Source organism: Phaeodactylum tricornutum, chromosome 3 (genome assembly GCF_000150955.2).
Source record: "Phaeodactylum tricornutum CCAP 1055/1 chromosome 3, complete sequence".
Taxonomy (NCBI): Eukaryota; Bacillariophyta; class Bacillariophyceae; order Surirellales; family Neidiaceae; genus Phaeodactylum; species Phaeodactylum tricornutum.
This window is the reverse complement of record NC_011671.1, coordinates 301,439-328,330: the sequence shown is the minus strand read 5'-3', so window position 1 is coordinate 328,330 and position 26,892 is coordinate 301,439. Positions and strand designations below refer to the sequence as shown.

The 26,892-nt window shown below is 48.6% G+C and overlaps 12 protein-coding genes across 12 annotated transcripts; 7 read left to right on the top strand and 5 right to left on the bottom strand.

Moving 5' to 3' along the window:
- Nucleotides 1-113: 113 nt before the first annotated feature.
- PHATR_43887 (predicted protein) lies at nucleotides 114-4,143 on the bottom strand (the record flags this gene model as incomplete). Its single annotated transcript, XM_002186006.1, has 1 exon — nucleotides 114-4,143. The coding sequence occupies one exon, from the start codon at nucleotides 4,141-4,143 to the stop codon at nucleotides 1,714-1,716; it is 2,430 nt and encodes an 809-aa protein (XP_002186042.1). The 3' UTR covers nucleotides 114-1,713.
- A 345-nt stretch (nucleotides 4,144-4,488) lies between these two features.
- Nucleotides 4,489-5,058, top strand: PHATR_33214 (predicted protein; the record flags this gene model as incomplete). Its single annotated transcript, XM_002186289.1, has 1 exon — nucleotides 4,489-5,058. One exon carries the CDS (start codon nucleotides 4,489-4,491, stop codon nucleotides 5,056-5,058), a length of 570 nt encoding a protein of 189 aa, XP_002186325.1.
- A 201-nt stretch (nucleotides 5,059-5,259) lies between these two features.
- Nucleotides 5,260-6,095, bottom strand: PHATR_43886 (predicted protein; the record flags this gene model as incomplete). Its single annotated transcript, XM_002186005.1, has 1 exon — nucleotides 5,260-6,095. Exon 1 carries the CDS (start codon nucleotides 6,076-6,078, stop codon nucleotides 5,260-5,262), a length of 819 nt encoding a protein of 272 aa, XP_002186041.1. The 5' UTR covers nucleotides 6,079-6,095.
- Nucleotides 6,096-7,525: 1,430 nt separating this feature from the next.
- On the top strand, nucleotides 7,526-8,408 carry PHATR_43885 (predicted protein). Its single transcript, XM_002186288.1, has one exon. The coding sequence runs from the start codon at nucleotides 7,772-7,774 to the stop codon at nucleotides 8,240-8,242; it is 471 nt and encodes a 156-aa protein (XP_002186324.1). The 5' UTR covers nucleotides 7,526-7,771; the 3' UTR covers nucleotides 8,243-8,408.
- Nucleotides 8,409-8,887: 479 nt separating this feature from the next.
- Nucleotides 8,888-10,665, top strand: PHATR_43884 (predicted protein). Its single transcript, XM_002186287.1, has one exon. The coding sequence runs from the start codon at nucleotides 8,949-8,951 to the stop codon at nucleotides 10,599-10,601; it is 1,653 nt and encodes a 550-aa protein (XP_002186323.1). The 5' UTR covers nucleotides 8,888-8,948; the 3' UTR covers nucleotides 10,602-10,665.
- A 104-nt stretch (nucleotides 10,666-10,769) lies between these two features.
- On the bottom strand, nucleotides 10,770-11,525 carry PHATR_10247 (predicted protein; the record flags this gene model as incomplete). Its single annotated transcript, XM_002186004.1, has 1 exon — nucleotides 10,770-11,525. A coding segment is annotated over one exon (756 nt), but the record flags the coding sequence as incomplete, so codon positions are not given.
- A 3,082-nt stretch (nucleotides 11,526-14,607) lies between these two features.
- Nucleotides 14,608-15,819, top strand: PHATR_10659 (predicted protein; the record flags this gene model as incomplete). Its single annotated transcript, XM_002186286.1, has 4 exons — nucleotides 14,608-14,855; nucleotides 14,910-15,076; nucleotides 15,149-15,258; nucleotides 15,499-15,819. Coding segments are annotated over 4 exons (846 nt in total), but the record flags the coding sequence as incomplete, so codon positions are not given.
- A 233-nt stretch (nucleotides 15,820-16,052) lies between these two features.
- Nucleotides 16,053-16,607, bottom strand: PHATR_33208 (predicted protein; the record flags this gene model as incomplete). The annotated part of the gene is made up of 1 exon (XM_002186003.1): nucleotides 16,053-16,607. The coding sequence occupies one exon, from the start codon at nucleotides 16,605-16,607 to the stop codon at nucleotides 16,053-16,055; it is 555 nt and encodes a 184-aa protein (XP_002186039.1).
- A 787-nt stretch (nucleotides 16,608-17,394) lies between these two features.
- Nucleotides 17,395-18,163, top strand: PHATR_10199 (predicted protein; the record flags this gene model as incomplete). Its single annotated transcript, XM_002186285.1, has 3 exons — nucleotides 17,395-17,442; nucleotides 17,527-17,604; nucleotides 17,678-18,163. The coding sequence occupies 3 exons, from the start codon at nucleotides 17,395-17,397 to the stop codon at nucleotides 18,161-18,163; spliced, it is 612 nt and encodes a 203-aa protein (XP_002186321.1).
- Nucleotides 18,164-19,957: 1,794 nt separating this feature from the next.
- Nucleotides 19,958-23,024, bottom strand: TIM_2 (timeless; the record flags this gene model as incomplete). The annotated part of the gene is made up of 2 exons (XM_002186002.1): nucleotides 19,958-22,319; nucleotides 22,552-23,024. The coding sequence occupies 2 exons, from the start codon at nucleotides 23,022-23,024 to the stop codon at nucleotides 19,958-19,960; spliced, it is 2,835 nt and encodes a 944-aa protein (XP_002186038.1).
- Nucleotides 23,025-23,396: 372 nt separating this feature from the next.
- Nucleotides 23,397-25,019, top strand: PHATR_43881 (predicted protein; the record flags this gene model as incomplete). The annotated part of the gene is made up of 1 exon (XM_002186284.1): nucleotides 23,397-25,019. The coding sequence occupies exon 1, from the start codon at nucleotides 23,748-23,750 to the stop codon at nucleotides 25,017-25,019; it is 1,272 nt and encodes a 423-aa protein (XP_002186320.1). The 5' UTR covers nucleotides 23,397-23,747.
- Nucleotides 25,020-25,245: 226 nt separating this feature from the next.
- On the top strand, nucleotides 25,246-26,753 carry PHATR_43880 (predicted protein; the record flags this gene model as incomplete). Its single annotated transcript, XM_002186283.1, has 1 exon — nucleotides 25,246-26,753. The coding sequence occupies exon 1, from the start codon at nucleotides 25,260-25,262 to the stop codon at nucleotides 26,751-26,753; it is 1,494 nt and encodes a 497-aa protein (XP_002186319.1). The 5' UTR covers nucleotides 25,246-25,259.
- Nucleotides 26,754-26,892: the final 139 nt, after the last annotated feature.

The window sequence follows — 26,892 nt, the reverse complement described above, 5'->3', positions numbered from 1 at the left end:
CAAATCTGTACGTGAAAGTTTTCCTTCCGATTCTTGTTTTCTTTTCTCTATCTTATTGTTGCTTCTCGTTTCAGGTATATGGGTATTCCTGGCGCATTCACTGCACTCCACCAGGACGGTAACGGAACCGTTGATTCCGGTCATCAGTGTATCGCTGGTTTTAATGAGGTGGTCAAGCTACGAAGGATCCCACAGCAGCACAAATTATACGTGAATAAGTTGATCGCAAAACACTTGCCTTACGATGCTTTAAATGGACAGCCTCACGGAGAAGGCCAGGCAAGTGCGGCTTTTCTGCAATATCAAACATTTTTTTTGTATCTTCCACATTTCGCTAACGCTGATATTGCGCAGAGCTCCCAACCGGATTGGTTTTCGAATGATACTATTGATAAGCTGAAAGAAATGGGGTGAGTAGAATCAAGACGCACAGAAACCTTTTTTAACAAAGTATCTGACACAAATTTCATAGATATTGCCCGCAGGTATTCGTTTTAAGTCCTAACCAGTTTTTGCACATCAATAAAGGGTGCTTGCATGCGTTTCGAAAGGCTGGATTGAATCAAAAGCTTTCCGAACACGATTGCCATTCCAAACTTCGATCAGAATTGGCAGAATCCAATCCATCTATAGGCTCAGGAGGGATTTGTCTTAGTGTTGCTTGGGATTGGATGTTTCAAGGTTTCGACGCAGAAGGAATCAACAGAGAGACTGCTGCGGCTCTCGAAGCTGCAGAAATCAACAAATCCTTGCAGAGCGAGTCTCTGGGTATCTGGAAGACGTGTTTACTCCACGCAGCCGATATTCTTCCGTCTCAAGTAACACAGCCGGAATCACGGTCGTTGCTTGGATCGTATGATGATGCTCTTCCGAAAACTATGGTCGACGTCGAAGATGTTGAGTTTTCTCGCGGAATTCTACCTTGTCTTCAAGAAATAATTGCCTCGATGCAGCATGACTGCTCCAAAGCAGGAACAAGATGCTCTTTGGTCACCGACCGAGGCAGTTTTACTAGAGTTCCGCTGCCAGACTCGTACGAGACCTCTTCGAACGTTTCTTGCACCCCATATGGGAACACAGGCTTTTCCTGTATGAGATGCAAAGAAGAGCTGATGAACACATATTGGCATTGTGTCGGTTGTGAGACAATACTTAAAAAAGACTATAATATTTGCGAGTCCTGTTTCACGGCCGGTTGGCAGGCGGCAAACGAATCTACCTTCGTCGACAAGAAAGGTCAAACTGTCTTTGCGAGCTATCTATGCCATACTGGTGGATTTGCACGGACTAAGTCGGAATGTGGAAACGTCGATATGGCGATGAGTTGCCAATTCTGTAGTAAGTGCACACATTGTTCCTGCGATTGTCACGATTCCTTCGAGCTACGGGCGCGCTTCTATTCCGAAACCCATATGGACCGAATTTTGACGAAATGTAAAATATTAGCGGGGGAGCGGTCTGTGCTATATGCCGACGAGACACGACTACGTTTGAACCTTATATCCAAGGAGTCCGACCAAGTACAAAAGTCAGCTAAGCCTGCTGAAAATATATCACTGAACTGGGAGAACGTGGGCCCAAACTCATTGACTCTGCATGAGAGTAAGTCGAAGGTGCCCAACTTTGAAATTACCGATCCACATAATCGAATTGACTTTATGAGTGAGAACCCAGAGCTCTTGAATGTACAAAACCCGCAAGATGAAAACAATATCAGTTAACAGCAGGAATATTATCAATCTCGGCTTCGTACGTTTCAGGATTGACCGGTTGTTGCATGAGCGCGTGAGGCCCATTGGCCAGCGTTCCTCCTGCTCCAAAATCACCATGGACTGCTTCGAACGTATGGGCATGCAAGAACACCAACGTAAATGTCCAGAGGTGCAGAAGGAGAAGATAGACTATAAATAATAGCCGAGCAAGCGGATTGAATCTAAGAAACTTGCCACTCTCCACAAGAAAGACGTCTAAACCATCTAGCACTTTTCCAAGTCTTTCCGTGGATTCTCTTAGCGCGGGATTCAAACGCAAGGCGCCCCTTATCGACCCCCCTTGTAACAGCACACCAGACTTCGCCCCCCTCCTTTTTCGGGTCTTGCCGGTGGCTTCTTCCAAGTCCAGCATGGAACTGTTTCCTAATTGATCCTGTAGAGCATCAGCTAGGGTGGCTCTCTCCAGAGCAGCTTGGAGTCGGCTCTTCAAAGTAGACACTTCGTTATTCGACCGCGTCAGATTTTCACGCTGGCGAAGCACCTCTTCCGAGAGGGTTTTAATTTGGTTAAGCTCCTCATGCTCACTCGTCACATCATCCCGAATTATAGAATCTTTTCGTTTGACAGAACTAATATCGCGAAGCTCGGTCTTAAGGGAGAGAACAGTTTGGGAAAGCTCAGCAATTTGTCGGTCGTTGTGAACATGTCGTCGACTACTTGCCGCAGCTTCTTCAGCTCGCTCACGTGTAGCATCTTGAAGTTCTTGCCGGAGCGCATTACTGCACTGTTGTTCGTGAGTCAGATACCCGTTAAGGACCTCAATTTCGTGCTCCAAGTCAATGACTCGTTCTGTAACTTGACTGCTTTTGTCGGCTTCTTTTCCGTGCCGGGACGATCCATTCGTTGCCATCGTACGAGCCGAAACCAGAGCAGCTCCCAATTCTGCAATGGTGCGCTCTAAATCCGCTTCTCGTGCCTGCCGTTGGCCAATCTGTCTCGCGTGCGTAGAAAGAGCGTCATCCAATCGGTCTTCTGCTTCTCGCTCCCGTTGCGTAGCGCTGTCAGCGCTTTGAGAGAGAGACTCTAAGCGACTTCCGAGCGACTCTTGCTGAGCTTGGAGCGTCGCAATCTGCGAGAGCATGGTCGATTTCTCATCCTCCAGCATGGAGTACCTTTGCATCATATCTTGTTCTCGCTGTATGGCCTCTGCGAGCTCATTGTTATAATCCCCACCTTCTTGCATCCGTCGGTTTTCGAGCTCTTTGAGTTGCCTACGTACATCGTTAACCTGTTGATCCGACCGAGCCTTGACATCCTTCAAAATTTGATCATGTTGAGATTTGAGGGCTCTCAGTTCTTCGGCGTGACGAACTTTTTCTTTTTCTTGTTCTTCTTTTCGTCGGACACGATCCTTTTCCATCCGGTCGGCGGCACGCTCGAGCTCATCGCGCTGGGCCTGCATTTCCGACTCAGCTTTTTCGAGTTCTTGATTTAGTGAAAGCACGTGTCGTCGTAAAATTCGCACTTGCTTAAGCGCTTCCTTGGCTTCCGCACTGTCTTGTGCTTTCTGTGTCGCAGGTTTGGGTGGAATTGGCGGTTTCGGTGGCCCGGTTGGCGCGCCGGAGTTCGTTGGCTTGGTGGCGGTTTGAGCTGGAGTACCGAACGGGGTTTCGGGCTGTGTGTGGCCCGACGTCGCCATCGTGGCAACGGGTGTTTCCTTTGCAGGCGTAACTGGGATATCCCCTATCGAAACCTTTGCCCCATTCTCGCTCACAACGGCGCCTCCCTCATCTCCACTATCATTCCTCTCTACCCCATCGCCACCACTATTCCTCTCTACCTCAACAGTGGAATGGGTCGATCCCAAACCAGACCCAACATCGGTTAGCACAGCAGCGACACCTTCAACGACCTCTTCAGAGACCGATGAAGTCCGTAGACTAGCTGATGAGTTTTCGTCAGATAAAATCCTTCCCTCTTCTACCAAATCACTTTCTGGCTCATGGTTCCCCACGTCCTGCTCCGTGTCCGAAAATTTCTGCACCGAATATTCGACATCATCGTCCAAGTTATCATCTTCTCCCTCTTTTTCGTCCTCATTTGAAAGGCTGAGTCCACGAGCGACTAGTATGGACTCTATTGCGTCTTTTCCCTGGCCAAAGACTTCGCCTTCCTCGCTTTGCAGATGGATATTGCCGTCCGCAATTTGCTCGGCTTGGTCATCCAGCTTTTCCAGAAAGCTTCCTACGTTTTGCAACCAACGGGACATGATCGACTGCAAACACTGGAAACTAAATTCTCTCGCTGTTTGCCATCCACAAGAATGTAGGCCTCCAAACGCAGGTATATACCAAAACAGACCACAATACTCAGCGGCCCAGGTACTTTTTTGGCGACAAAGTACGCTGTCAACGTTGCGATTTCGGAACATACCGTACACGATGCGACAAAAGACACGGAGACGAAAAACAACCCTAACCGGAGGGTTGACACAGGTTCACGTTGTTGTTGCACTGTCAACCCCTCATCGACGTTTAAAGTAGAGCAGGGTTAATCATCGACTGGTCGTGTTAATGTAAACAACCGTCTCATCGGGCTAGCGCTCGGTCCCCGCCTACGTAGTGATGATGGGAGGAAAAGTAAACGATGCATAAAAACAAACGCTCCGCCTATACGCAAGGGTAGAGGAGCAATTATGGGGAAAGGAGCGCCACTTCACGCGCTGTTATCCGCTACTCGACTGGCTAACGTTAGGTATCTTGGTTCTGAAGCAAACATGAGCGTTTTGCAAAACGTTCACGGAGCGAGAGCAACAGCTGCTGCTTGGCGTCTAACCCGTACCAACGGTGTTTCCGGACCACGTCGAAGCTTCAGTGACTGGAACGAGCGAGGACACGACATAACGTACGAATCATTGACTTTTGGTGAAAGGCCCAAAATAATACTGCAGGGTTACGCACCGACCGGCTTTGATGTCTTGAATACTGTCAAGAAAATAGACGAAAACGAGCAGATTGAATCCGGTACAGTTCACATGAACGGAAGTATCATGGCGTTTCCTTTTGGGTGCTTCCTGTGGGGTGTTACCAAGCCGGAGGATGTCACACTGGAGTCCATCGCGTCTGTGTTCCTGCACAAACCAAGTTTAGAATACCTATTCATTGGATGCAACGGACCCATTCCGCTACCGCAAATTGATCGGATCAAGATAGGGTTGAGCAAGAAGAACTGCGTGGTAGAAAAGATGAACATATCAAACGCAATTGGTACCTTTAACATTTTGAATGCAGAAGACCGGCAAGTGGCAGTTGCCTTAATTTTGGATAAGGGTGATGAAACCGAATAGACTGATATGAGCTTTAGCTGATGTTGAATGAGAGCATTTCGTCGCGACCTTTTTCATCAGGAATGGCGCGTGATCGGCCGAGATGTGAAACAAGGCCCCACTGAGAAATACTTTCCAAAAATTGATTAGACACTTCAACAGGTTCATCGTTCAACTCTTAGTAGCGTAGCAAGAGGCACCTTGATTGTAGGAGCTCTGGTGCTAGGGATCAATGGAGTTTACCCGAACCAAAGCAAATAAACCCCCCGGGGCGTTTTGGCGAATTACCAAGAGCTCATGATCCAAGTACGTCACATCAAAATACCCTGGAGAGTCGCCATTGTCTGTCCCTGGCAGTTTAGGCAAATTGAATCCTAACGGCGGAACCATGTTGACATCAACACCCAAGATCTGCAACGGCTGAACTTGGACCTTTTCGAACAATAAACCCACACGGTTCGGCTTATTCTGCCTCGGACTTGCTTTGGTCTGCACCTTGGCTCGAAGGAGACTGCTGGGCACGACGTCGGGTGGAAACAGAGACTGTGCCCTAGGTAGAAAATCGATCACGTTTGTAACGACCGGGGGGTCAAACACTTGGTGTACTGCTCCAGTTATAAAAACAGGTGACGCATTCAACAATAAGACATCCACTGCTGTCGTCCAAATCATTCTCCAGCTACCCGCCAAGGGCGAACCATTGGGATGGGTACCCTCAATTCCTTGAGCTGCTGCGTTTTCTGGAGTCATGCGCTCTAGCTCTTCAACCACAGCCTGGGCTTTCGCTCGAGCCCCTGGACTAGCTCCGAATCCCCTGTCGTAAGAAGCCCCGAGCTGATAAAGCTCACATTTTAAGCGATCGCATAGTACTGGGTTGGTGGGAACAGAACATTCCAAAATATCTGACGGAGCGGTCAAGTCTTCGTCTTGTGGAGCCAAATGCAACGGAGACAGGTGCGCCTTTCCCCCTCGCGAGCTGAACGATTCGGCTTCATTTAGAGAAAAGGATAGCAGGGCTATTGTGTACAATGAAACTAGCATAGTGACGACAAAGAAAGAAGGAGCAACACGCAGAGTCAACTGTAGCAATACCTCTTTGACCAAATTACGTCAAACGGTCCAATTCACACCACGCGACAGGTATAGGTATGTCGAGGACTTGCAATATACTCAACTACCAGAGAGTAGAGGAATATTACCTACTGTTAATTAACAGTAATCCCCTCAACACAACGTTTGAAATCAAATTTTCACAAATTAAATAGCTACATGTCAGAATTGTTGCTCGCAAACGCTACCCCTCCCTCGCCTTCACGGTTAATCCAAAAGAGGCAGGAAGATGAGCTAACAGTAACACAGAGTCGGTGAAGATAGTTTCGAACTTTACGAAAGCGGCAAATATTAAAAGAATCAGTTTGTGGGCTGATCCTTTACAGTTAGCGATTTTGCAAGTTTTGTCTGCCTAAGAGAAGAGGCAAGTAACGGCTGCCCTGGACGACACAATAAGAATCATATGACAAAAGTGAAAAGAACGATTGGTGCAGCTGACGACTATCTGCACTGCTCATGCAGAAATATTTTCCGTCATTTTTCTTGTAGTTTAATGTAAATCATCCTATCTGTTGCTCGAGCTATACAGATGCGGGATGGGGCAAGTCTTCTCATATCTTGGCTTCCAAGCTCTCACGAAGCCAAATCTTTGAGTGTGTGCACTTCAAATTTCGTACTGTATCGCCGACCTCGATCCTGGAATCATGATGGGTTTGATCAAATCAGTGATAACTGAAACATGTTCCGGGTGTTTTTCATACACATCATAGTCCTCTTTCGATGCAAATGTGGCAGACCATACTATGTCGCGGTTTCTCCCAGATGGATGATTCTGTCCTCCCTCAAGCTGGAGATCGACTCCAATTTCGTGTGAAGTGATTTGCTTTATCTTCTTGGGCAGTGAAAGAAGACCAGCCTTCAGCGCCTCCACCTCTTCCACTTTTGTCTCAGGTAGAACACCGAACATCACCACATGTTTGACAGACATGGCCAGCGATATGAGAAGACTTCCAAATATCATTGCTCTCACAATCTTCAATCCTCGCTGATGGATTTTACATCTGATCCACTTGATGCCGTTGGTCGGTCGAAATCAAGCTATCTGAAGTTTGACGACGCATGGACGGCCTACGCGACACGCAACCATAGCTCTAGCTAAAGTTTACATTTAACAGTAGACGTCATCATCGGATGAATCAAAAAACTCATTTACGTCTAAAACGCGATCTATGTTTTCATAAATGCAAGTAGAGGAGATGCTTACTGTGAGCGTTGGGAGATACAAGACAGGTTGATAAAAGCGAGTGCGAATTTTAAATTCTGAAATATGTTTGACAGTAACGCAAAGTTCTGGCAAACTCGTTGGAAATTTCGAAATCGCTCTTTTTATTTTGGACCTGCAGTGGAAAGAAAAACTGTATAATTGACTGTAGATTCTTCTTGACTGTTGATCTTGCCCTTCGAATTTCGATGTTCTATTTCCGTCCTAACTGCCAGTAGACGATCAACGAGTGCGATCAATAAAACGGAGTAGATGATCAGTGACTAGACATTTGGTTGCTGATTTCGACTTGACCCACAAGTCAATCATTTCATCAGGCGTGAAAGTCACTGAAAATCGCACCCGTGCAAATCACGAGAGGCCTACGCAGCTCTCTAAGATCGATAGAGGTGTAAGAATACCATGGGTTTTCACTTGTACCCCCATAGTCTTGTTGGGATTATTCTCATGCCGGTATCACAGATATTCGCATGGCATACAGTTCTCAAGCGTTCGCCGTTGTTCACCCAAGTTTTCTACATTTCTATGTTCTACTTTGGGTGGGCTTTGTGGAAACGTATATTTCTGCACGATAGCGGAGAAATTGGTTTTATTCCGTTCGGTCTTTTAGCCTTGACTTCATATCTTGGAAAGCGAAACTATTCTGTCATCGCAACTTTGCTGCTTCTTATCAACTTCGGATTCGCCGCCAAACTTGCTTTCGGAAATAATGCGAATCAATTGGCAAAAATGATCAAGGACGACACTTCGGCTATCGGTATAGTCTGGGCTTACATGTTCAAAGCATACATTATTTCTAGCATATGTCTATGGGGAAAAGTTTTTCATGACTTTCTGCAGCTGCCTGCCGATGGCTATGATCCATTAGCTTAAAAGCTAGCATCATGCGAGAAGCGGACTGTTTACTGGGAGACAATTCACGATACCTGCAAACCATTCTTACCCTTAAACAAAAAAGCTAACGGTGACTATTGCAAGTTAGTTATGGAGGGTAAGACACGGTTTACGTTCTTACTTTAAGTTGCACATAAATTTACGCACTTTTGACATACCCATGATAGTTTCCCATTCAGAGAGAGGGAGACCGTTAAGGGTTTTATGGAGAAACACTTCGACGAATTTTTACGCAATGTCGATGCTTACGTTGCGTGCATTTACTGTTGACATCTCTTTTGCAAGTAGTCGCACTGACTGTGAGAGAAATAGCAAACGCTATTTCGTATAAGGCGGCTAGCTAGCTGTAGCTTGCAGTTAAAGTGAGAGTCGAGCGGCTCATTTGCCTCGTAGCCAGTTTGTCACTTTTCCTGTCAAAACTTGTCGTTTTACATTCCTGTTGGTGAAAAACTGTGAGAATTGTGTTCAACTTTTAAAGTTAAAATTTGTTATAGAAACCTTCACCACCTGTCTTGCTGAGAGTGAAACGTCTTACATTCATCATCCTTCTCTGATTGTGCAGTTCGCAATAAAATTGCCGCCCCCTTCCGTATCGTCCAGAACAAAGAAAATCTGGGGGAACATATTGAACGAAGCGAACAAACCGGTTTGTGCAAGGCATACAACTTGATTAGGCTGATTGAAAATGACTTCGTTGTCACCGTTACACCACGATAGCGTTGGAGCTGGATTTGATCACCAGACTGATCTAGAGCGATCCCATACCAGTGGAATCGATGAAGAACGCTTTCCTTGCGCTAGAGATCATTCCTACCTTCCCGGGGCTTCGCACCCCCTTTTCCCCGGAAATCCACGCTCAATAGGATCCTTATCCTACCACTCATCTACAGAGGGATTCAAAGGGCAATCGGGAACCGGAAATTTGATCGAAATGGCGGTACTGGACTTGCCAAGAATTGTTCTGTTTCCAGGTACGACTCTGCCAATAAGGTTGCACGATCGTGGTTGGATCAACTACTTGGGCCCCGAAATTGACAGCAGTCGCTCATCCCCTGGGTTAAAGGCCGAAGTCCAGTTTGGAGTCATAACGAAGCAAGAACCTGTTGTCTCGGCGATGATGCAACGAAGGCAATCTTGGACTCGACGAGGATACGGACCCGATCGTTTGCGGCGACTGTCGGAACGTGTGGTGGCAGAGCTGGGGGATCTTGCTGACTTGTCAGAAGAGGACGAAGATGCCGAAGGCACACCTAGAATTCGAGCAATAGATAGAGTCAGATACCGGCCTAGTAGCTCCCTCGTCCCTGAACACGACCTTCATAGCGAATTGAGTCGCCAGTGCAGAAATGAAAATTCTCCCAACGGAAGGATAGGAACAATTGCGACCATCGTGTTCACACACGGAGATTCATCAATAGATAGGGCGACTTCTAGTATTCGGCGCCTACACAATGAGGAGCTTGCCTTTACCGCTGTTGGTACACGCCGATTTCGCATTGTTTCTTCAGTAAGAGAACTGCCGACGAGAAACTCATTTTACAACCAGCACGTGCCACGCTATATTATTGAAATGTTGGATGACAGACCTCTGACAAGACCACGGTTTGGCGTGAACTTATTACCTAGGAAGTCTGTTTCTCTGAGACGAGTAGAAAGGGAACTCGTGGGGCTGTCTCGAGTTTCCCCCATTCCTGAGTTTGTATACAAGACCACATGGCCCTGGAAACTTGTTTTAGACATACTTGAGACCATGGAAAAATCAATGAGCTTAGCAGGGTTACTCGATGGATTAAAGGCTACCAGTGGAAACATAGAAGGGAGCCAGAGGCATCTTACCGAGCCGCTCCAGTTTTCCTTCTATATGGCATCCAATTTACCAATTGCCAGAGACGAAAAGCTCGCTTTACTAGAGCTGAGTACCGTAGAACGATTGCGGTCAATTCTTCAGATTGTTGCGAGAGCAGAATGTGAAGACTCCGTGATTCATTGTAAAACTTGCACAACGCAAGTCTCACAATCGTCGCAAATGTTTTCTGTTGGCGGAGCCGAGGGCACGATAGGTGCATACGTCAATGAACACGGCTGCGTGCACCAAACTATAACTTCAAGAAAAGTAAAGGAAGAAGAAGTTTGGTATACGGGCGATCCGCAAACGAAAGACTCTTGGTTTCCTGGATATAGCTGGACCATAATGTCTTGTGGTTTTTGTGGCGATCATTTGGGGTGGAAGTTTGTCAAAGTCGCAAGGACGGAACCGAAGAATTTGTCGCGTCCCGATTGCTTTTACGGCTTGAGTACAGCAAACATCAAAACTCTACACCGCCCTGTCGGATCTTGACCGCTTCCCGAGAACCGTCAATTAACAGGATTAATTATTCAAGCTAAAGAGCAGCTGACAAATCACTGATTCAAATCTGGTCTACACGACAAGACCACTACTAATATCATCATTCACGTTTTCGCTCGTCAATATCGAGCCGCTGTCGTCTCCGGAATCGTTTGCATCGCTTCGATAGAGAGCGTAGTGTTGCACCATAAAAATGGCATCAAAAACAATGGAAACAAATCCCAAAAAGAACTTGGCCAGGTTTCCGGTTATACCCGAAAAGTCCTGTAGTGCCGTCGCATCCAATACGAGCTGTAGATCACTCAGCAGCCCGCCGTTCAAATCCAATAGGATTTGCCAAATGGACCATCCCGCGGTACTTTTCCTTTGAAAATTTAGGATTACTTGCGGAACGTATTTGATCATGGTGACAAAAATCTTTACGAAAGACAAGACGTACACAAAGTCTAGCCAATTGGATTTCCAAATTCTCCAATAGATAACGATAGGGAAAGCCAAGATTAGCGAAATGACTGCCAAAAGTACCTTGCCAATAAAGCGCGACGGTGTTTGCGATCGAAAGCCATCGTAATACCCTATTTGGAACAAGGTCAACGACGCCAGGAGAAACGCGTGGACGGCAAACGCCACGTCGTTGCTTTGGACAGTAATTTCGGCGTCGTTACCGTAACGCTCACGGTATAGTTTGTGAATATAGGGTGACCCGTACATGGCGACGTTGTAGGTAGCGTAACAAGCGAACCCGAGCACGTTGAGGGCACAAAAATCGGGACTCAACCCACGCGTGGTCCGGCGCCGGTAATTCGCAAGAAGTTGGGGATAAAAGCTCACGGACCAAGAAATGAAGTAGGTATACCCGATGCAAGATGAAATGGTACGGTACGAAACCGTAGGAAGATGAGGGTTCTTGGGCATAATCAGCCCAACAACAGTACCCGTAATGAATATCGTAGTAATACCCAGGACCACCGCCCATCCGTGGCCTCGCTCATCGGTGACGGGGGCCAATAAAAGAGAGAGCAGGCGCTTGTAGCTGCGTGCATACTGGCTACTCGTATTAGACTGCGTCTCTAGGAGCGGATCGTTGTCGACTAAATCGTTCTCCCATTGATCCCGCTCGTTGTCCTCAAGCAGCGGCGTCGCGCTCGAGACGGTCGTGGCAGACTGCACAGGAAGAGAAGCGTTCGCCGCATTCGCTGTTCTCTGCTTCAATGCATTTACAATAGCAGTCATAAAGAAATATTTCACAAAGCACGGGCAAAATAAACACCGAGGGATGGACTCGGATGAGCGACTGTTGGTAATAGTGCCTCCGTGAGGTTAGAACCGTAAATAGTCGAGCTCCTGTAACTGGAATGTAAACTTCGCAAAGACGGCCCCAGTCCTCCTCAGTCCGACCCATTTCGTAAGGTTTCTAGAGAGTAGAGGTATTCGAAAAATTTGGATTCTAGCTAGGACTCTCACAGTGAATCACCTCGAAATTTTTTGAATGTATTAGGAATAAATGTGGATATATTTTTTATTCGTATACCAACACACACTCCTTTGTTTATGTGTCTCTAGCGGTAGCTAGGTTCCTCACATAGTAGCTGTAAACTTCAATCCATACATACGGCGTTAACTATTATCAATCAAGGAAACTGTGCGAATAAATCGTTGCGGCGTGCGTTGGCAAATGTTTGCGTCTGACCTTCAACCAGAGTGTCGCTGCTTCGGCATCTTCAAACTGCTCTGCACGATCGCATATGTGAGTATTGTGGTAGTAGACACAGGACCGAAAGCCATCAAAGAACACCGAACAACGACGGCAGGGCAAAAAAGCCGCTTCGACGGCGGAATACCAAAAAAATTAACAGATCATGCCCTTTTTACCATGGTGATGCTTAGTAGCCAACCAACATCTATTCTCCGCAACGATCTTTCCCGTCGTTCTACTACATTCGGGTCTTCAGAAGATCTACTGTCCCGGTCTGTCGACAACTACACGAGAAGAAATCCGCACCTTCTCCAACGGTAAGAGTTTGCGATTTGGTGGCCAGCCACTTCGCCCGACTCCCTGTGTCTCACTCGCTGTTTTGTTACGTGTAGACACATCAGCGATGTCTCCACAATCACGCATTCGGGATTTTTGTTAAAGCGTAGCAACCGCCCTCACCAGTCTGTTGAGGAATATCCCACCGGTGCCCGCCACGCGACGGAAACAATCTCCGGATGTGCTGACGTCGGAACAGTCCCACTCGATTCCCACTCTGCGTCTAATTCAAAGGAGGACTATGGCAAGTCTGATTACGATTCTGCTTCATCGTTAGGATCGCCACAGCATCTACTGCTCGAAAAAGAAACGAACGAGGAGCAAAAGCAGTCTTCTAGTTTAAGGAGTGCACTCGATTTTGCGGCTACCTTTTTCGGTATGAGAGTCACCTCTCCGACGGAACTCACTCCTTTGGAAGTCGTAGTGACTCCGGACCCTGCTTCCAACGAATTCGAGGCGGCGCCTACTCTACCGGATATATTCGCAGTACCCCGCAGTGCTCCCATACGAATAGCCAGCGGCGAAAACGGTCGTGCCAGGGACACGGACTACGCGATCAATACTAACAACACGAATTGTTCCAGTATTCTGCGTCGGTCCAACTCGGACTGTATACAACCGACAAGTTTTACGGACGCCAAGGATGGGCATAGATGGACAACCAAGTACTGTATTCTCGAAGCGGGTGTGTTGTATTTTTATGGTCACCAAAACGAGGCGGAGTCCCCGGAAGCCATTGAAGAAAGGCAGACCGTGTTCGAAGGCAACAACAACAGTACGGCGAATTCGAACATGAATTTATCGCAAAGTCCAATTCCTACGAGGCTGCTAACGTCGGTTGGAGGCAACCCTAGCCATGTTTGGGAGAAACGAGTGGCGCTAGACGGTGTCCGTGCGGTTCGGTCGGCAGAAAACGAGTACGGCTCTAACGCGTTTGAACTAAAAGCAGTAGACGAAGACGACTCGGATAACCTTGTTCTACGTGCTCCCAGTAGTGAAGAAATGAATGATTGGATTTTCCAGTTTCATCGCTCTCTGGCAACTTTTATGCTCAACATCATGGAGCAAATGAATTCGGTGCGTCGACCTAGTTATGGCGATATTCACTACCCTAGCTTCGACCGCCGACAAGAAAGGCTACCAGCCTCCCTCGCCCTAGTGCCGCCTCTGACGCTGACGACCATCAACCCTCCCTTCAAAAAACGGGTGATTCCGTCATCCGCTCTGTCACACGGTCACGGTCGTAACTCAGTGCACCGGCGAAAAGCTGAGTGTTCGAAACGCTCTGATCCCCCCGAACCCTCGTCACCCGAATCATCTTCGATGCCTTTTGCGTTACAAATCGAAGATAGCCAAAACGCAACGCGCCGAACCGTCACTCCTTACATTGAGCGGAGGCCTGCCATTCCCTTCACATCACCCACAAGTACGAATTCATCCAGCATTCTGGCGATAGATTGCAAGGACAACTCATCGCCAGTACGACAGACTCCTTCAGGCGCACCCAAGTACCTTCCTCCCGCAATGAGAAAAGCTCAAAGTAGTGTCAACGTTCCGCCCAGTCCTCACCGAGACGATGGCTCATTTACCATACCCGCCAAAGCTGCATATGTTCCTCCATCGCTGCGAAACGCAACCAAATACGTCCCGCCCTCTGCACGACACGCGAGCGCGCCGAGCCTATCATTGGCCGAACGAGCTGCGATGCAGCCTGTAGAGATAGATCACGATCTAGACGACGATCATTCAAATGGGGACGTCGGCATGCCCATGGATTCGCCAGACCGGGAAGACGAAGAGCCAAATGGAGACATTGACGTCACGTCTTTTAAACGAGGAGGATGCGCCGACCCTCGTTTTATTAATGGATCGATTCTTGACAATGAATTTATTCCACGCAAGGTATCGCGTCTTGGTAAAATTACAACAGAGCCTTTTGGGTACCAAAACAGAAAAGAAGGAACATCGTCGACATCAGCTCTGCGTTGGGAAGTGGGCGCGGTGTCTGAATGTGGCATCAGAGAATGGAACGAGGACTCGTACCTCATTGCTAGCAACTTGCAAGATGCGCTCAATACAAAAGGTGGGTATGAGACTGTATGGCGCGACGATGAGAATCACCAAGCAGGTTTATTTGCTCTCTTCGATGGCCATTTGGGTAACCACGCCGCTCGATTTGCTGCCGAGAAGCTCCCCCAATTCATCTATGACGAGTCGATACGAAGCATCGGCGACGAGAACAATGGCGGAAACCCAGATCCTAAAAGAGTGGAAGGTATCCTTCGGCAGTCCCTCTTGAAACTCGACAACGAGTTTTGTAAGCTATGTAGCCAGGATGGTCGCGACTGGGAATCTGGGGCAACAGCGCTAGTCGCGGCTCTGGTCAATGAGCACCTTGTAGTTGCGAATCTTGGAGACTGCCGTGGTGTTGTTGGTCGTTCCCACGAAGACATCGATGACATATCAAGCATGGAAAAGGATGGGTGGAATGCTCTTCCTGTTGTAGATAGTGGTCGCAGCCGTCGATGTCTTTGGAAACAAGTTTCGGAGGATCACAGCCCTCTGAGGGTAGATGAGAAGAAGCGAATCGAAGATGCGAATGGCTGGATAACAACAGTAACTGAAATCTCAGTTGTCCAGCTGAAGAGAATCTTCCTCGGCGACGAAGACGTCGTCGATATTTTGAAGCGATGCTTTTCCGACCGATACCACTCGTCCTCTAAAGCAGCTGCGCCTCAACGTATACTTTATCTTTCTAATGTTTGTGGAGAGCTCGGAGTCAGTCGAGCCATCGGGGACCGTGATTTTAAGGCTGCTTTCAATTCTCCACATTTAAACGCGACGAACGAGCAAGAGTGGGAGTGTCCTCTTCACCTAATTTATCCGGTGAATCATAGTCATCGCTTTTCCCACGATCTCGTAAGCAATGTACCTGACTTTCAGACAATTCGGATCGGAGGAAAAGGTATCTCGGATGAGTTTTTGGTCCTTGCTTGTGATGGCTTGTGGGACGTCATGGACGCAGATGATGCAATTCGAGTAACCCGCGATCTTCTTTTCGAAAGATGTTGGTCTGCGAAAAAGGCGGCGGCTCGTCTGGCCCAACTTGCCATTCATTTGGGTTCATCAGATAATATCACAGTGATTGTTGTTCGGTTCTTCAATCGGGAGAATTAGTGCTCTGACGTATGTAAAAACTAACAAAGAGGGAATGGGATTTTACATAAAGGCTACAATCGAGAGCTTCATCACACAACTAGACAAATGCCCTCTGTATCGCCTCGTACCTACTATTGCTCAATCTACAGTAAACCAATTTACAGTGCCAGCCCAGCACAGGCAGGAGCTGTCACACCTATTCTACGCAGAGTCTCGTAAATGCCGTCACCTAAATACATGAGTGCGTTGCATTAGTCAATCCGCCGTCGATTTTCGTCTATCATCCTTTGAAGTTGATGGCAGGAATAATACAAATCGGAATGACAACTCGTGCAGGGAGGTTCGTAGGTCTGTACTTGAATTGAATCTTTGTCAAATCGTACACTGCTCCCTCGTTTTCCGCCCTTTTCTACCAGTGCTTCTCGAAATCGATCGTAAATCTCGTTTTCTTGCGTATACCCCCGGTTATCCAATGTGATTGCTTTTTCGTCGTCATCGGCTGCGCTTGACTCGGAATCGACGGACGCTGTCGACACCTCTGAAGATTCTATTTCTCGGTCGTCGGCCGTTTGAAAAGAAGAAGAAGGCCATAACCACTGTTTATGATCCAGGCTTTCATTTCTCTCGATAAAACTGGGCAAAGATTCGAGACTTTGCATGATTTCAGACATGTCGGCCTCGTCCACGGAAGAATCAGAGCACCAGTCGAAGTCAACTCTCATCTCAGGCTTGATCGTCTGACTTATATTCTCGAAATACTGATGTCGTGCACCGCATTCGTCTTCTAATTGCTCTTTCGGAGTCATCTTCCTTTCTTATTCTTGTTTTCAGTTGTAGTCTTTGTTTTAATGATGTGAGAACCATCCGATGAATAAGTCGTAAAACGAGAATTGGAATGTTTTGCCCTTCGCGTTTGATCCCAACGTGCGAGAAAGCCCAGGAATGTGCGGTAGGCGCTGTTTTCGTGGTGTGACGCAAGCAATGGGGGTCGATATTGGCGTTGAACTCTGAGACATGAGCCAAGGTTCCTTAGCGGTTGACTATGCTAAACTTCTTGTGAATATATCAGCCAACGATTCCTCTTCGACCGACAGAGGGCATCTTTTCTCCACGTGAGCTTTTCGATCGTGGGACGTCTGACCGGAGCCGCCCCTCCAGAAGCTCGAAACCAGCCAATGAGTTTTCTCCATTTATATCACCTGTAAAACGCAGAACCAACGCCTACTTGCACATATAGCCCCTACTATCAGGGTTGTATTTTCCATTTTCCTAAAGCCAGGGTAGGGTAATAGCGGTAACAGAAAAGGGCACTATCCAGAATGGCAGACCATGAAGTTTGATGCGCTGCTTTTTAGGATCATTGCAGTTGCTGAGGAAAAACGAGGTCAAAGCCACGACGACGTCCTTCACTATAAGACCGTATATCGCAACTACAAACAGCACATGTCATCGGAAAAGCAACAACCCGACGCGGGCGGCGAGACCGACACGGGAAAGCCCAAAGCCACAGCCATGACATCGGGCAACCAACACGCTCCGAGTTTGGCTGGGTCGGTGATTGAAGCGGCAGACGGATTGGGCGGCGAAAAGTTAATGATCCGTATACAAAACATGTCCAGTACTGTAAATCTAGGCACACGGGTACGAGTATGAGAGTCCGGTATCGTTTTCCGATAGCATAATGTATGTACTAACTCTTGTCTTGTTCTTCGTACGTTGCTGCAGCTGGATTTAAAGAAAATCGCGCTCAAATGCCGCAACACAGAATTCAACCCCCGTCGCTTTGGTGCCGTAATCATGCGAGTAAGTTGATCTTGCGTGAAAGTCATTCCACTATTTTTTCTCCTCATCCTTTCGTTTTCTCTGCCAATTGCAGTTACGTGAACCCCGTGCTACCGCTCTGATTTTTTCCAGCGGTAAAATGTGCGTGACCGGAGTCAAGAGCACACACAACGCCAATCTGGCGGCGAAAAAGTTTGCCTACATTGTGGAGCGCGTCGGCTTCAAACCGAAAGAAAATATTGATTTCAAGGTCCAGAACATTGTTGGGACCGCCGACGTAGGCTTTCCAATCCGGCTGGAAGGACTGGTATACGCGCATTCCGCCTTTGCCAGTTACGAGCCAGAGCTATTTCCTGGGTTGATTTATCGATTTGTCAATCCACGAGTGGTGTTTTTGATATTCGTGAGCGGAAAGATAGTCATTACTGGTGCCAAGAAGGAAATGGACCTGGCGCACGCTTTGACAAAACTCTTTCCTGTTTTAATGGAATTCAAAAAGACACATATAACTACGGTACCCGGGGTTCCAGCAGCATCACTTCCCCCGACAGGTAAAACCGTGGACACAGAATCTGTATAGCTAAAAGAAGGCCCTCGAGAAAGTGTTTCTCTTCCTTGCGGACATTGTATCGAGAGCGCTTTAATTTATTTTTGTTCAACGTTGATTAGAAAGCAGCATCAAAAGTAGATTCGGGAGTCTGACAAAGTCCTGCATAACGACAATGTTTAACACAACAAGTTTTACTAAGTTTATTTTACATCAAAACCTTCTGCTCTCAAGCATTCCTTGTGAGCTTCAATCAACTTGATGCAGTCGGGGTGCTCTTCACCTTTCTGTACAACGCACTCGTCACGGGGCTGCTTCGTGTCAGGGCAGCAGCAGCAGATTGGCTTTCCAGACTTAATGCCTACTTTCTTTTTCGGCTTTTCCTACAAAGATGGCAATCGTAAATTTATGAGATGACGGAGCCATATGTTATGTCGGCTACATAATACTTATATCACGGACTCCAGAAAACGGGTAGGTTCTTACCGATACTGATGCCGGAGTCGATGATCCCTGTCCCATAGTTTCTGTTTCTTGTAATTTACAGTGAGTGTTGTAACTTTGCGTTACTACTACGCAAGACTCTGTAAGTGACCACCGGATTGTTCGCTTCGTGAGGCAACGGAAATCGTCGAATTGGCCTCCACTTTCTTATATTTCACGGCACAACCGTCGGTGGTCTCCGTTAGCCTACGAAGGTTCTTTCATGTTCTTTCTGACTCACTTCCTGAAGAGATCGTGAATTCCCGATTCCTGAAGTGTTTTACACATTACAGAGTAAAATTATGGCTTTGACTGTGAGTGAGAACAAAAGGAGCGTCCCAGGAGGAGGGCAGTGATTCTGAAGTCATTGATCTGTACCTGACCATCTATACGCATGATGATCTTGTTTTATCATGATGAAAGAACAATGGATGGGCGGAGACTCAACACAGAAGTGTGAAGATTTTTTTATATCAAGGAGAAACATGGCACTAACGGTAATGATGTGTTTCATAGGGAGATCGTAGCTAAGGAGATATGGGAGCGACGTTTGACAGCGACAGACCTGACTGATTTGAAGTTAGCTGCGGTAAGAAGCAAAGAGCCTACAGATTTGGTAAACAGCCCGGCAGTAAAATTGATTTTATCGAGGCAGCAGTCAGATCTAGCAGACAAGGAATAGAAGAGGACGGATGCTGAATAGCGAGATAGGGTCTATTTAGTAGAACAAGTGGGAGTAAACAATTTCAATATTGATTATTCCGGTGAGAGGACGATGGTTGAACAAATGCTGATAGACCATTGTAAGGGAAAGAAGCGACCTACAGGGTAGAAGACATCGGAGTGACTTGTGTTTGTTGAAAGAGAACCTTCGAGGCTGGTTACGGAGCACTCTTTAACGAAGTAGATGGAGGGCCCCAGCCTATCCCGGACGGTAAAGAAGGTTACGATTGTCCCCTGTTCACTCAAGGGTCAGAATCTGCAGGGAAAGGGGCGCCCTAGTAGTACTTTCAGCCGAATAATGGTGATCGGCAGTGCCCTTGTGGTCGCGGTTCCCAAAAGGGAAACAAGCCGTGTCGTTGACAATAAGGAGTATGCCCTATGTACTAATACCAACGATAAGCTTTCTTCAAGCTAGCTCTGTGCAATCACGGAAAAACTTGCACACTGATCCATTCTAAAAAGATTGACTGCGGTCGCCAAAGGTATAAGCCACATTGGATAAGCTTGCATCTTTCACGAGTATTGTTTAACGGAGCATCCTCTCTAATTGTGTGTTCGAATAAACTTCCTCCAACGTTGTGATAGAGAGGCCTGGCCAAGCAGCAGTGCATGCATTGACCGTCACTGATCATCCTCGTCAACACTTCTCTTTTTCTTGAGTGGCGGTTCTTCCACCCATCGATCGAACTCTTCCTCGTCTGATGAATGGTCGGGATCAACGACGCCAGTCTTTGCAAAGTCGCCCAGTATAGAAGAGTGTTCCTGCTCAAGAGACTCCCGTATTTTCTCGTCGTCGTCACTACTATCCTCGCTGTCACCAGTCTCCACCTCTCGCGAAGAGGTAGTTCCGGCTGGAAGCGAGGGAGCAGGATCGGTCTCACCTTCGTCACTGTCACTATCGTAAAGAACCTTTCGTTTACTCCCGAGGCTAACTGTTTTAGTTGCAACCTCGGATTCCACTTCCAAATCTTCGAATTCGAGTTCATCTTCCGAATCGTCATCGTCACGGACAGCGGCAACTTGTTCTTCGAACTTTCGCTGTTCCTCGAGCAGTAACTCACGCTCGGCAATCATGCGCAGCTCCTCGGTCACGTACAAATTAGCACTGTATTCGCAGAACCGATGCGGTACGGGATGCTTGAATAGGGCCTCAACGAAGAGGACCGGATTGCGCTCGGCTGCCTGGGCGAAGTCGTGGACAATGCCAGCCGCAAACGCTAACAGTGTTACATAGTCCTTGTCTCGCCGAATACTTTTGTCGTTCAGAATCGTCTGGAAAACGCGGAGCACTTGGAAATTGTAAAGCATTGGCTGTAGAGTGACGTTAGGTGCTGTCAAAAGTTTCTGTGCGGGCAACACCACGTCTTCCGGCTCGACCGTTCCGGCAATTTGCAGCTTGGTAAGACGCAGTAAAAAAGCCACTATGCGGTGATTCACGTGTGCCGCGTTGACATCGTATTGTGTCAGAAGTTGTGTATACATGTACACGACATGATTCGAAATGATGCGTCGTGTTAGGTAGTGAGTGGTATCGAAGTCGGCCGCGGCCAATTTCATTTTGGCCACGGTATCGTGCTTGGCTTGACTCGTGTCCACATTGCGACAGGCCTGCGCGTGTGTGTCCAAAAGCTTGAGCTGCACGTGTACCACTTCAACCAAATCACACAAGTAATCCCTCGTGGACGATCCCGGCTGCCAGCTCGACAACAATTTCGGCAATCGATCAAGCGGTTCGCTGCCGTAAAAGAGCCGGTCCATTAAACCCATGGCCATTATTTGCTCGGTGGATTCCTGGGAAGAATACATGGCGGTCAACAAGTGCATCATTTCTCCCAAGAGCGCGACCGTTAGCGCCAATCGGGCATACTTTTTATGCTGTTGAAAGGTATCCGTCGCGTTCAAGACCAGATTGAAGGCAAAGACGTCCATAGTGAAGATGAGTTGGCCAACGGCACTCTGATTGGAAACTGTATCATCCTGCTGCACTTGGCGACTGCGGACGGCAGCGGGCGACAACCTCCACCACCGCGCAAAGAACCAGACCATGCGAAAAAAGGTAATCCGGTCCGATTCTTCGAGGCGGACGGAATCGCGTCGAAATTCGTGTTTGAGCGACTTGGTCACGGGTCCGTAACAGTCTTGAACCCAGCGTTGGCAGAATGCCTGGAGTACGGCGACGGCCTTTTGTCGGGACGGAGTCAGGGTGGCGGCGGTGCGCGTGTGGTGGGAAGGGTGTGATTTGGAGCCGATGAAGGGTTCCGACTTTTTGGTTTTGCGCTTGGACGCGAGCGGCGCGGACCGGTGACCCGGGCCGAGTGCGGCCGTACTCACGTACTGCTGTTGGGTCGGATTGTGCGCCTGTTTCACGACGAGCGTGCCACCGAAATGGGCGTGGCGGGACATGATTGGGGCGTGAAATTTTTGTTTTTCGCGTTGGAGGGACTGGGACAAGAGGCCCGGTCTGGGCTTGGGCGGGAGCGCCGCGGCGGCGCCCGTCGGGGAAGGAACCGCCCGAGCAACGACGGCGGGATCGTAATGGCGCAACAAATGGTGCACCAGTTCCATGAGCAGTAGATTGTACTGCAAGTTTTCGCGTTGTTCAATATCGGCGCCGAGGACGAGCAGAATTTCGAGGACAAGTTCCTGGTCGAGCAAGACGACGCAGTCGTCGTGGAGCGTCTGTGCCTGCGCGACAGCAGCTGCACTCGAGTGCAACAATGGCTCAGCCGACAGCAGATTGCGGAACAAGTGCAAGACGAGTTCGATCTTTAGATGGTCCGCTTCGGTGCGGGCGGTGCCCGACTTGGACAAGGGTTCAGCCAAGAGCGAGACAAAGATTGAAAGAATGCCACCTCCACTTTTAGTGGGGTTGGAATCGTGGGTGTGACCGTGATGGTAGTGACAAATGGCGCGTTTGTACTCCATACGGGCTTCCGCTTGTTGCACAGCATTCTCGCGTAGTCGGATCTGTTCCCGGATGACTCTGCAAGAACGAGAGGATCGTTGTGGTTGCACCGTGAGAGGCAAGATAATACAACTTTGTTCCTTCCGGCCGGGTACAGGCATGTTTACACAAAGTCTTCGACCAGACTTCCCCACACCCATCCAACAGTAAATGTACCGTTATAAAGCACATACACACACACAAACATATATATATATATAAATATATACTACTCGACACACCACACACTCAAACACACAAAAGCACGTACGCTTCGGTGGTCTTGGTTTTGGTTTCAATCGGCAGTTTCCCGGCGCGCTCGGTAGACTCGGCGAGTGGCTTGGTGAGAATGACGAGAATCTTGGCAACGGTGAGTACCAGATCGGTATCGTACCGGCAGGAATCAACGAGGGGCAGGAGTTTCTGCGGCACAATCTTCCACTGTGCCATGAGGAGCGAGATGGGTCGGTACTGATCGTCGTCGCGACGGAGGGCGCGTTGCAAATCCTGCAACCAGTTGAGACAGTCCGCCACGGGGACGATGCGATCCGGAGTGTCCGTATCGGACACCGTCGTTCCGATGACACCGCACACCAAAAGGAGTTCGTCCACGACGCTCGGCTCCACCGACAGGGCGTCCCGCGGCGGAGTGACGCGACGCGACGCTGCGGACGACCGAGGCGGGGGAGAACTCTGTGCTGCCGCCAATGCACGACGATCAGTCACCCCGATTGTACTCGTCATGATTCTTGTTGGAATTGTATTTGCTGGGTTGGGAAGAAGATGTGAGTGAGGGCATGTACGAATGATAGCAATGATACCGAGGGTAAAGGAAGGTTGGTTGGGACCGTGGCGGAGTTTGTCTGGACGGGTTGGTACGGATTCGGGCGCACACCGTTTAGCCTTGGTCAACACAATCCTTTCCCAATGCCGGCGCGGCCGAAGGTCCGGCGCTCGGACAATCCCGCTTGTCTGTCCTCCCTACGTGAGGCTTCCTCGGACAAACGGTCCGGTCCGGTTCCTGCACGATGGGACCGTTGGAAGCGGTTTAGCCTACCTGTAAGCACACCTCACTGTCCGGCTCTCACTGTTCATATATATTCCAGACTGTGAATACTCATTCGAACGTGAAATCTTGTTTGGAGGATTGAAAACCGAGAATTCTCTTATCTCACTGTACCTAATTGTAAAAATGATTCCAATGGACAATTAAAACCATTTTTACGTTTTCTCTTGGTCAAAATGGTTTTTCCAGTTCACTATTGCGTAACAAATGCGTTCCCAACGACAGATTTTCAAATCTCACTCTCTGCCAAGGAGCAAAACGCGGACCTACTAGCTTCTTACAACTAGGCTACTGTGTTCGGTTTTGAAAGTCTCCGCCATACCGTCACCGAAAGATGATCCCACAATCTCGACCCAACAAGCAACGTATCCAAACACCATCACTTCGTCGAGCACAAGATTATGGAGTTTCAACACAGAAGACTAGACAATAACAACGTAGTCGATGTTTGGCGGGAAGATGCACCTGCCATGACGCAGCAATTCGAGAAACCAACGGCGACGCTTCGGAATAAAGGAGCGCTGTGGAAATGGCTGATGCTCGGTGTGGGTACAACGCTCGTTTTGGTGACAATGGATGTCGTAAGGCAATCCGCAACAATTGTCCAAAATGCCGCCATTCCTGTGGATATTTTCGCACCTTTGACGGACACTTCTCCTCGTCTTTTGGAACACTCACCTGGAAACAAGGAGCAACCTCATGATGCCACAGTCAGTGATTTCCAGAAGCAGCTCTGGTGGGGAGAAGCCATTCGGGAAAGCAGTAACCAGATGATTGTCCAAACAATCGAAGTTGCAATCGCGTATTGTAGTTCGGACCTGAATCTAATATACGATTCCGTTTTGAGCCAGGTGCCCAACCAGAAAAAGGCCACCGTGAAAATAATCGTCTTGTCCAAATGTGGGAACGAAGCAGACGTGCCCAATTTCATTGAGGATCCTCGTGTCAAGCAAATCGACGTTGTTCCTTTGCCAAATGTAGGCGGATGTGAGTACGCGTATGCGTACTTTGTCAATCGCTACGTTGCCAAGACAACTACTGAAGAAGCAGCGTCGTCCGTGGTACTGTTCATGGAGGACACTCCCAGGACAATGGAAAACTTCCGATTGCTCCCAGTCTACAAGGGATACCGAAGTGTAGCTGAAATGCTTCGAATAGCGTCTGGAGATGAATTTGCCTGTGGCGTCACACCAGACTGCGCACATTCCGCATTCCACGACACGTCTACACTATATGAATTTTGGATAGGTGATTATACAAGGACATTTCTACAAAAGGAGCATGGTGGAATGCAGGACAACCAACTTTTAAATCCGTTTCGCTATAAGAATCTTCGAGAGTGGCACGAAAAGGCCCTCAACTGGATATTTCCGAATGAGAACGTCACTGCTGTTTGCTATGCTGGAACATTCATGGTACCAGCATGGCGTATAATGAACTTATCACAGCAACCCAGAGAGAGACGCGTTATGGAAGCTCTTGAAAAGGAGCTGGCTCGTAACGTCTCAACTTCTATTGAAGAGCACTTTACAGAGAGAACATGGGCTGGCTTTTTTTCGGTCCCTTTGGAGAAGGAGCACACTGACATGATTCTTGACATCAAAACAGCTATCATGCATAATCAGGGAGCAAATCATGGACATCTCAAGAGTGATAGGGAGCGGATGTGTTAGGGCAAAGGTGTCCGGCACAATTTGGAGAAATAGCTTTGTTGCCTATCATATGATGAGACTTGTCATTTACAGTTAGCTTCCCGAAACAGTAAGACAGAAAACATTTACAGAACCCGGATATGGGAATGTCCCTCTCACAACAGTCAACCTCGGTCAGGTTTTTTTAACGAAATCCGATCAACGTAGGCCAAGTAAACTGATTGCGCGCACCGCTCGAATAGGTCGTTGTTTTTCACCATCATGGCCGGAGCGTGGAGTGGTTCCAGCGGGTGGGGCTCGTCTTACGAAGCGCTCATGTTGCGCGTGGAAGCGAATGATCCGACGCTGCGGGATTTGGTGATTCTGCCGACAAAATCTTGGTCGGCGTCGCAGGTAGACCGGCTGGCCGCGGCACTTGCGCACGGCACCAACACTCACTTGTGCGCGATCCATGCTTCGGGACATGCCGTGCCGCCGGAATCGCTACGTAGTTTGGGACAAGCCATTGCCCATTGCGGCCATCGAATCCAACACTTGGCCGTAGGCGACGTCACGATGGGAGACGCCGGGGCCCAGGCGCTCCTAGACGGTCTCACGGACAATGGCGTGACATCCGCCTACGCGGAATCCAAATCCCACGCGTTGCTTGATTTGAGTTATAAAGGTCTGGGACCAGCGTCTTTCTGTCGGTTGGTCCACTTTTGTGAACGTGAGAATCATCCATGGTCACGCTGGTGTCTCGCTCGCAACGTTGGCTTGCTAACAAGTCCTGTCGGCAACGATATCCCTCACGCTGCGGTACTCCTTCAGCGTTTGCACGAATTGGACCTTTCCGATTGCGATTTAGACGAAGACCAGTGTGTGTCTCTCTTTGCCTTAGATACAACCAGTGGTGCGAGTACCCTGCGCTCCTGTCGACTTTCGCACAACCCGCGGATTGGCCCTCGCGGTGCACGAGCCGTATGGCATTTTCTCCTCTCATCTTCATCATCATCACCACGACTACATCAAGAACCAGAACCACAATACGGCTACACAAACAATATACAAGAGCTGTATTTAAACAATTGTGGTATTACGGACGATGGCATGCGAGGACTGGCGGACGGCAGTCGAGACGAAAGGGCCCAATGTCCTCTGCGGATACTCGACGTATCGGAGAATCAGCTGACCAGCGCCAGTGCTTCGAGTCTGGTCCACGTCTTGTCCCCGTCATGCGGAAACCCCGACGCACACGTTCCCTTTCCGGATTTGATCGAGCTGAATGTATCGCAGAATCCGTTGCGCGAGGGCGTTCTCGTCCTCGTCCATCAGGGGCTCGTCCCACGGCACACTCATTCACTCGCCTCACCCCATGGTACCACCCGTCTCCAATCGCTGGATTTGAGCGCGACGCATTGTACGGTCCCCGGTGCGCACGCCGCCTTGTCCTCCAGCCACGTGACCACTTTGCGATTGTTCGACAATCGGCTGGGTCGAGGCCCCGACGGCTGGAACGCGCTGGATTTGCGTACCGCGGCTCCGGAACTGGAAATGCTGGACTTGGCGGGCAACGGTGCCGACCAAGCGGCGGTGGTACGACTACTGCAGGTCTTAGTGGACGACACGGATCCGGATACGCTCATCCTTCCCTTGTTGAAGACGCTCGTCGTGGGCGGCAACCAAGGCGGGACTGATTTGGAAGACCTCTGTGCCCAAATCCGGAAGGTGCGTCCCGACTTGGATATTGCCCGAGATAAGATCCGCAAACGATAGCAACACACCGTGGGTATAAACAATGGGTCGATGTAGCCATCACACTGGGACTGTAGAGTGCAAGGACCTTGTGAGCGCGGCATGGACAATCCCGCAGTGATCAGATCCTGGTTTTTGTGTTTTTGCGGGCCAGTGTGTG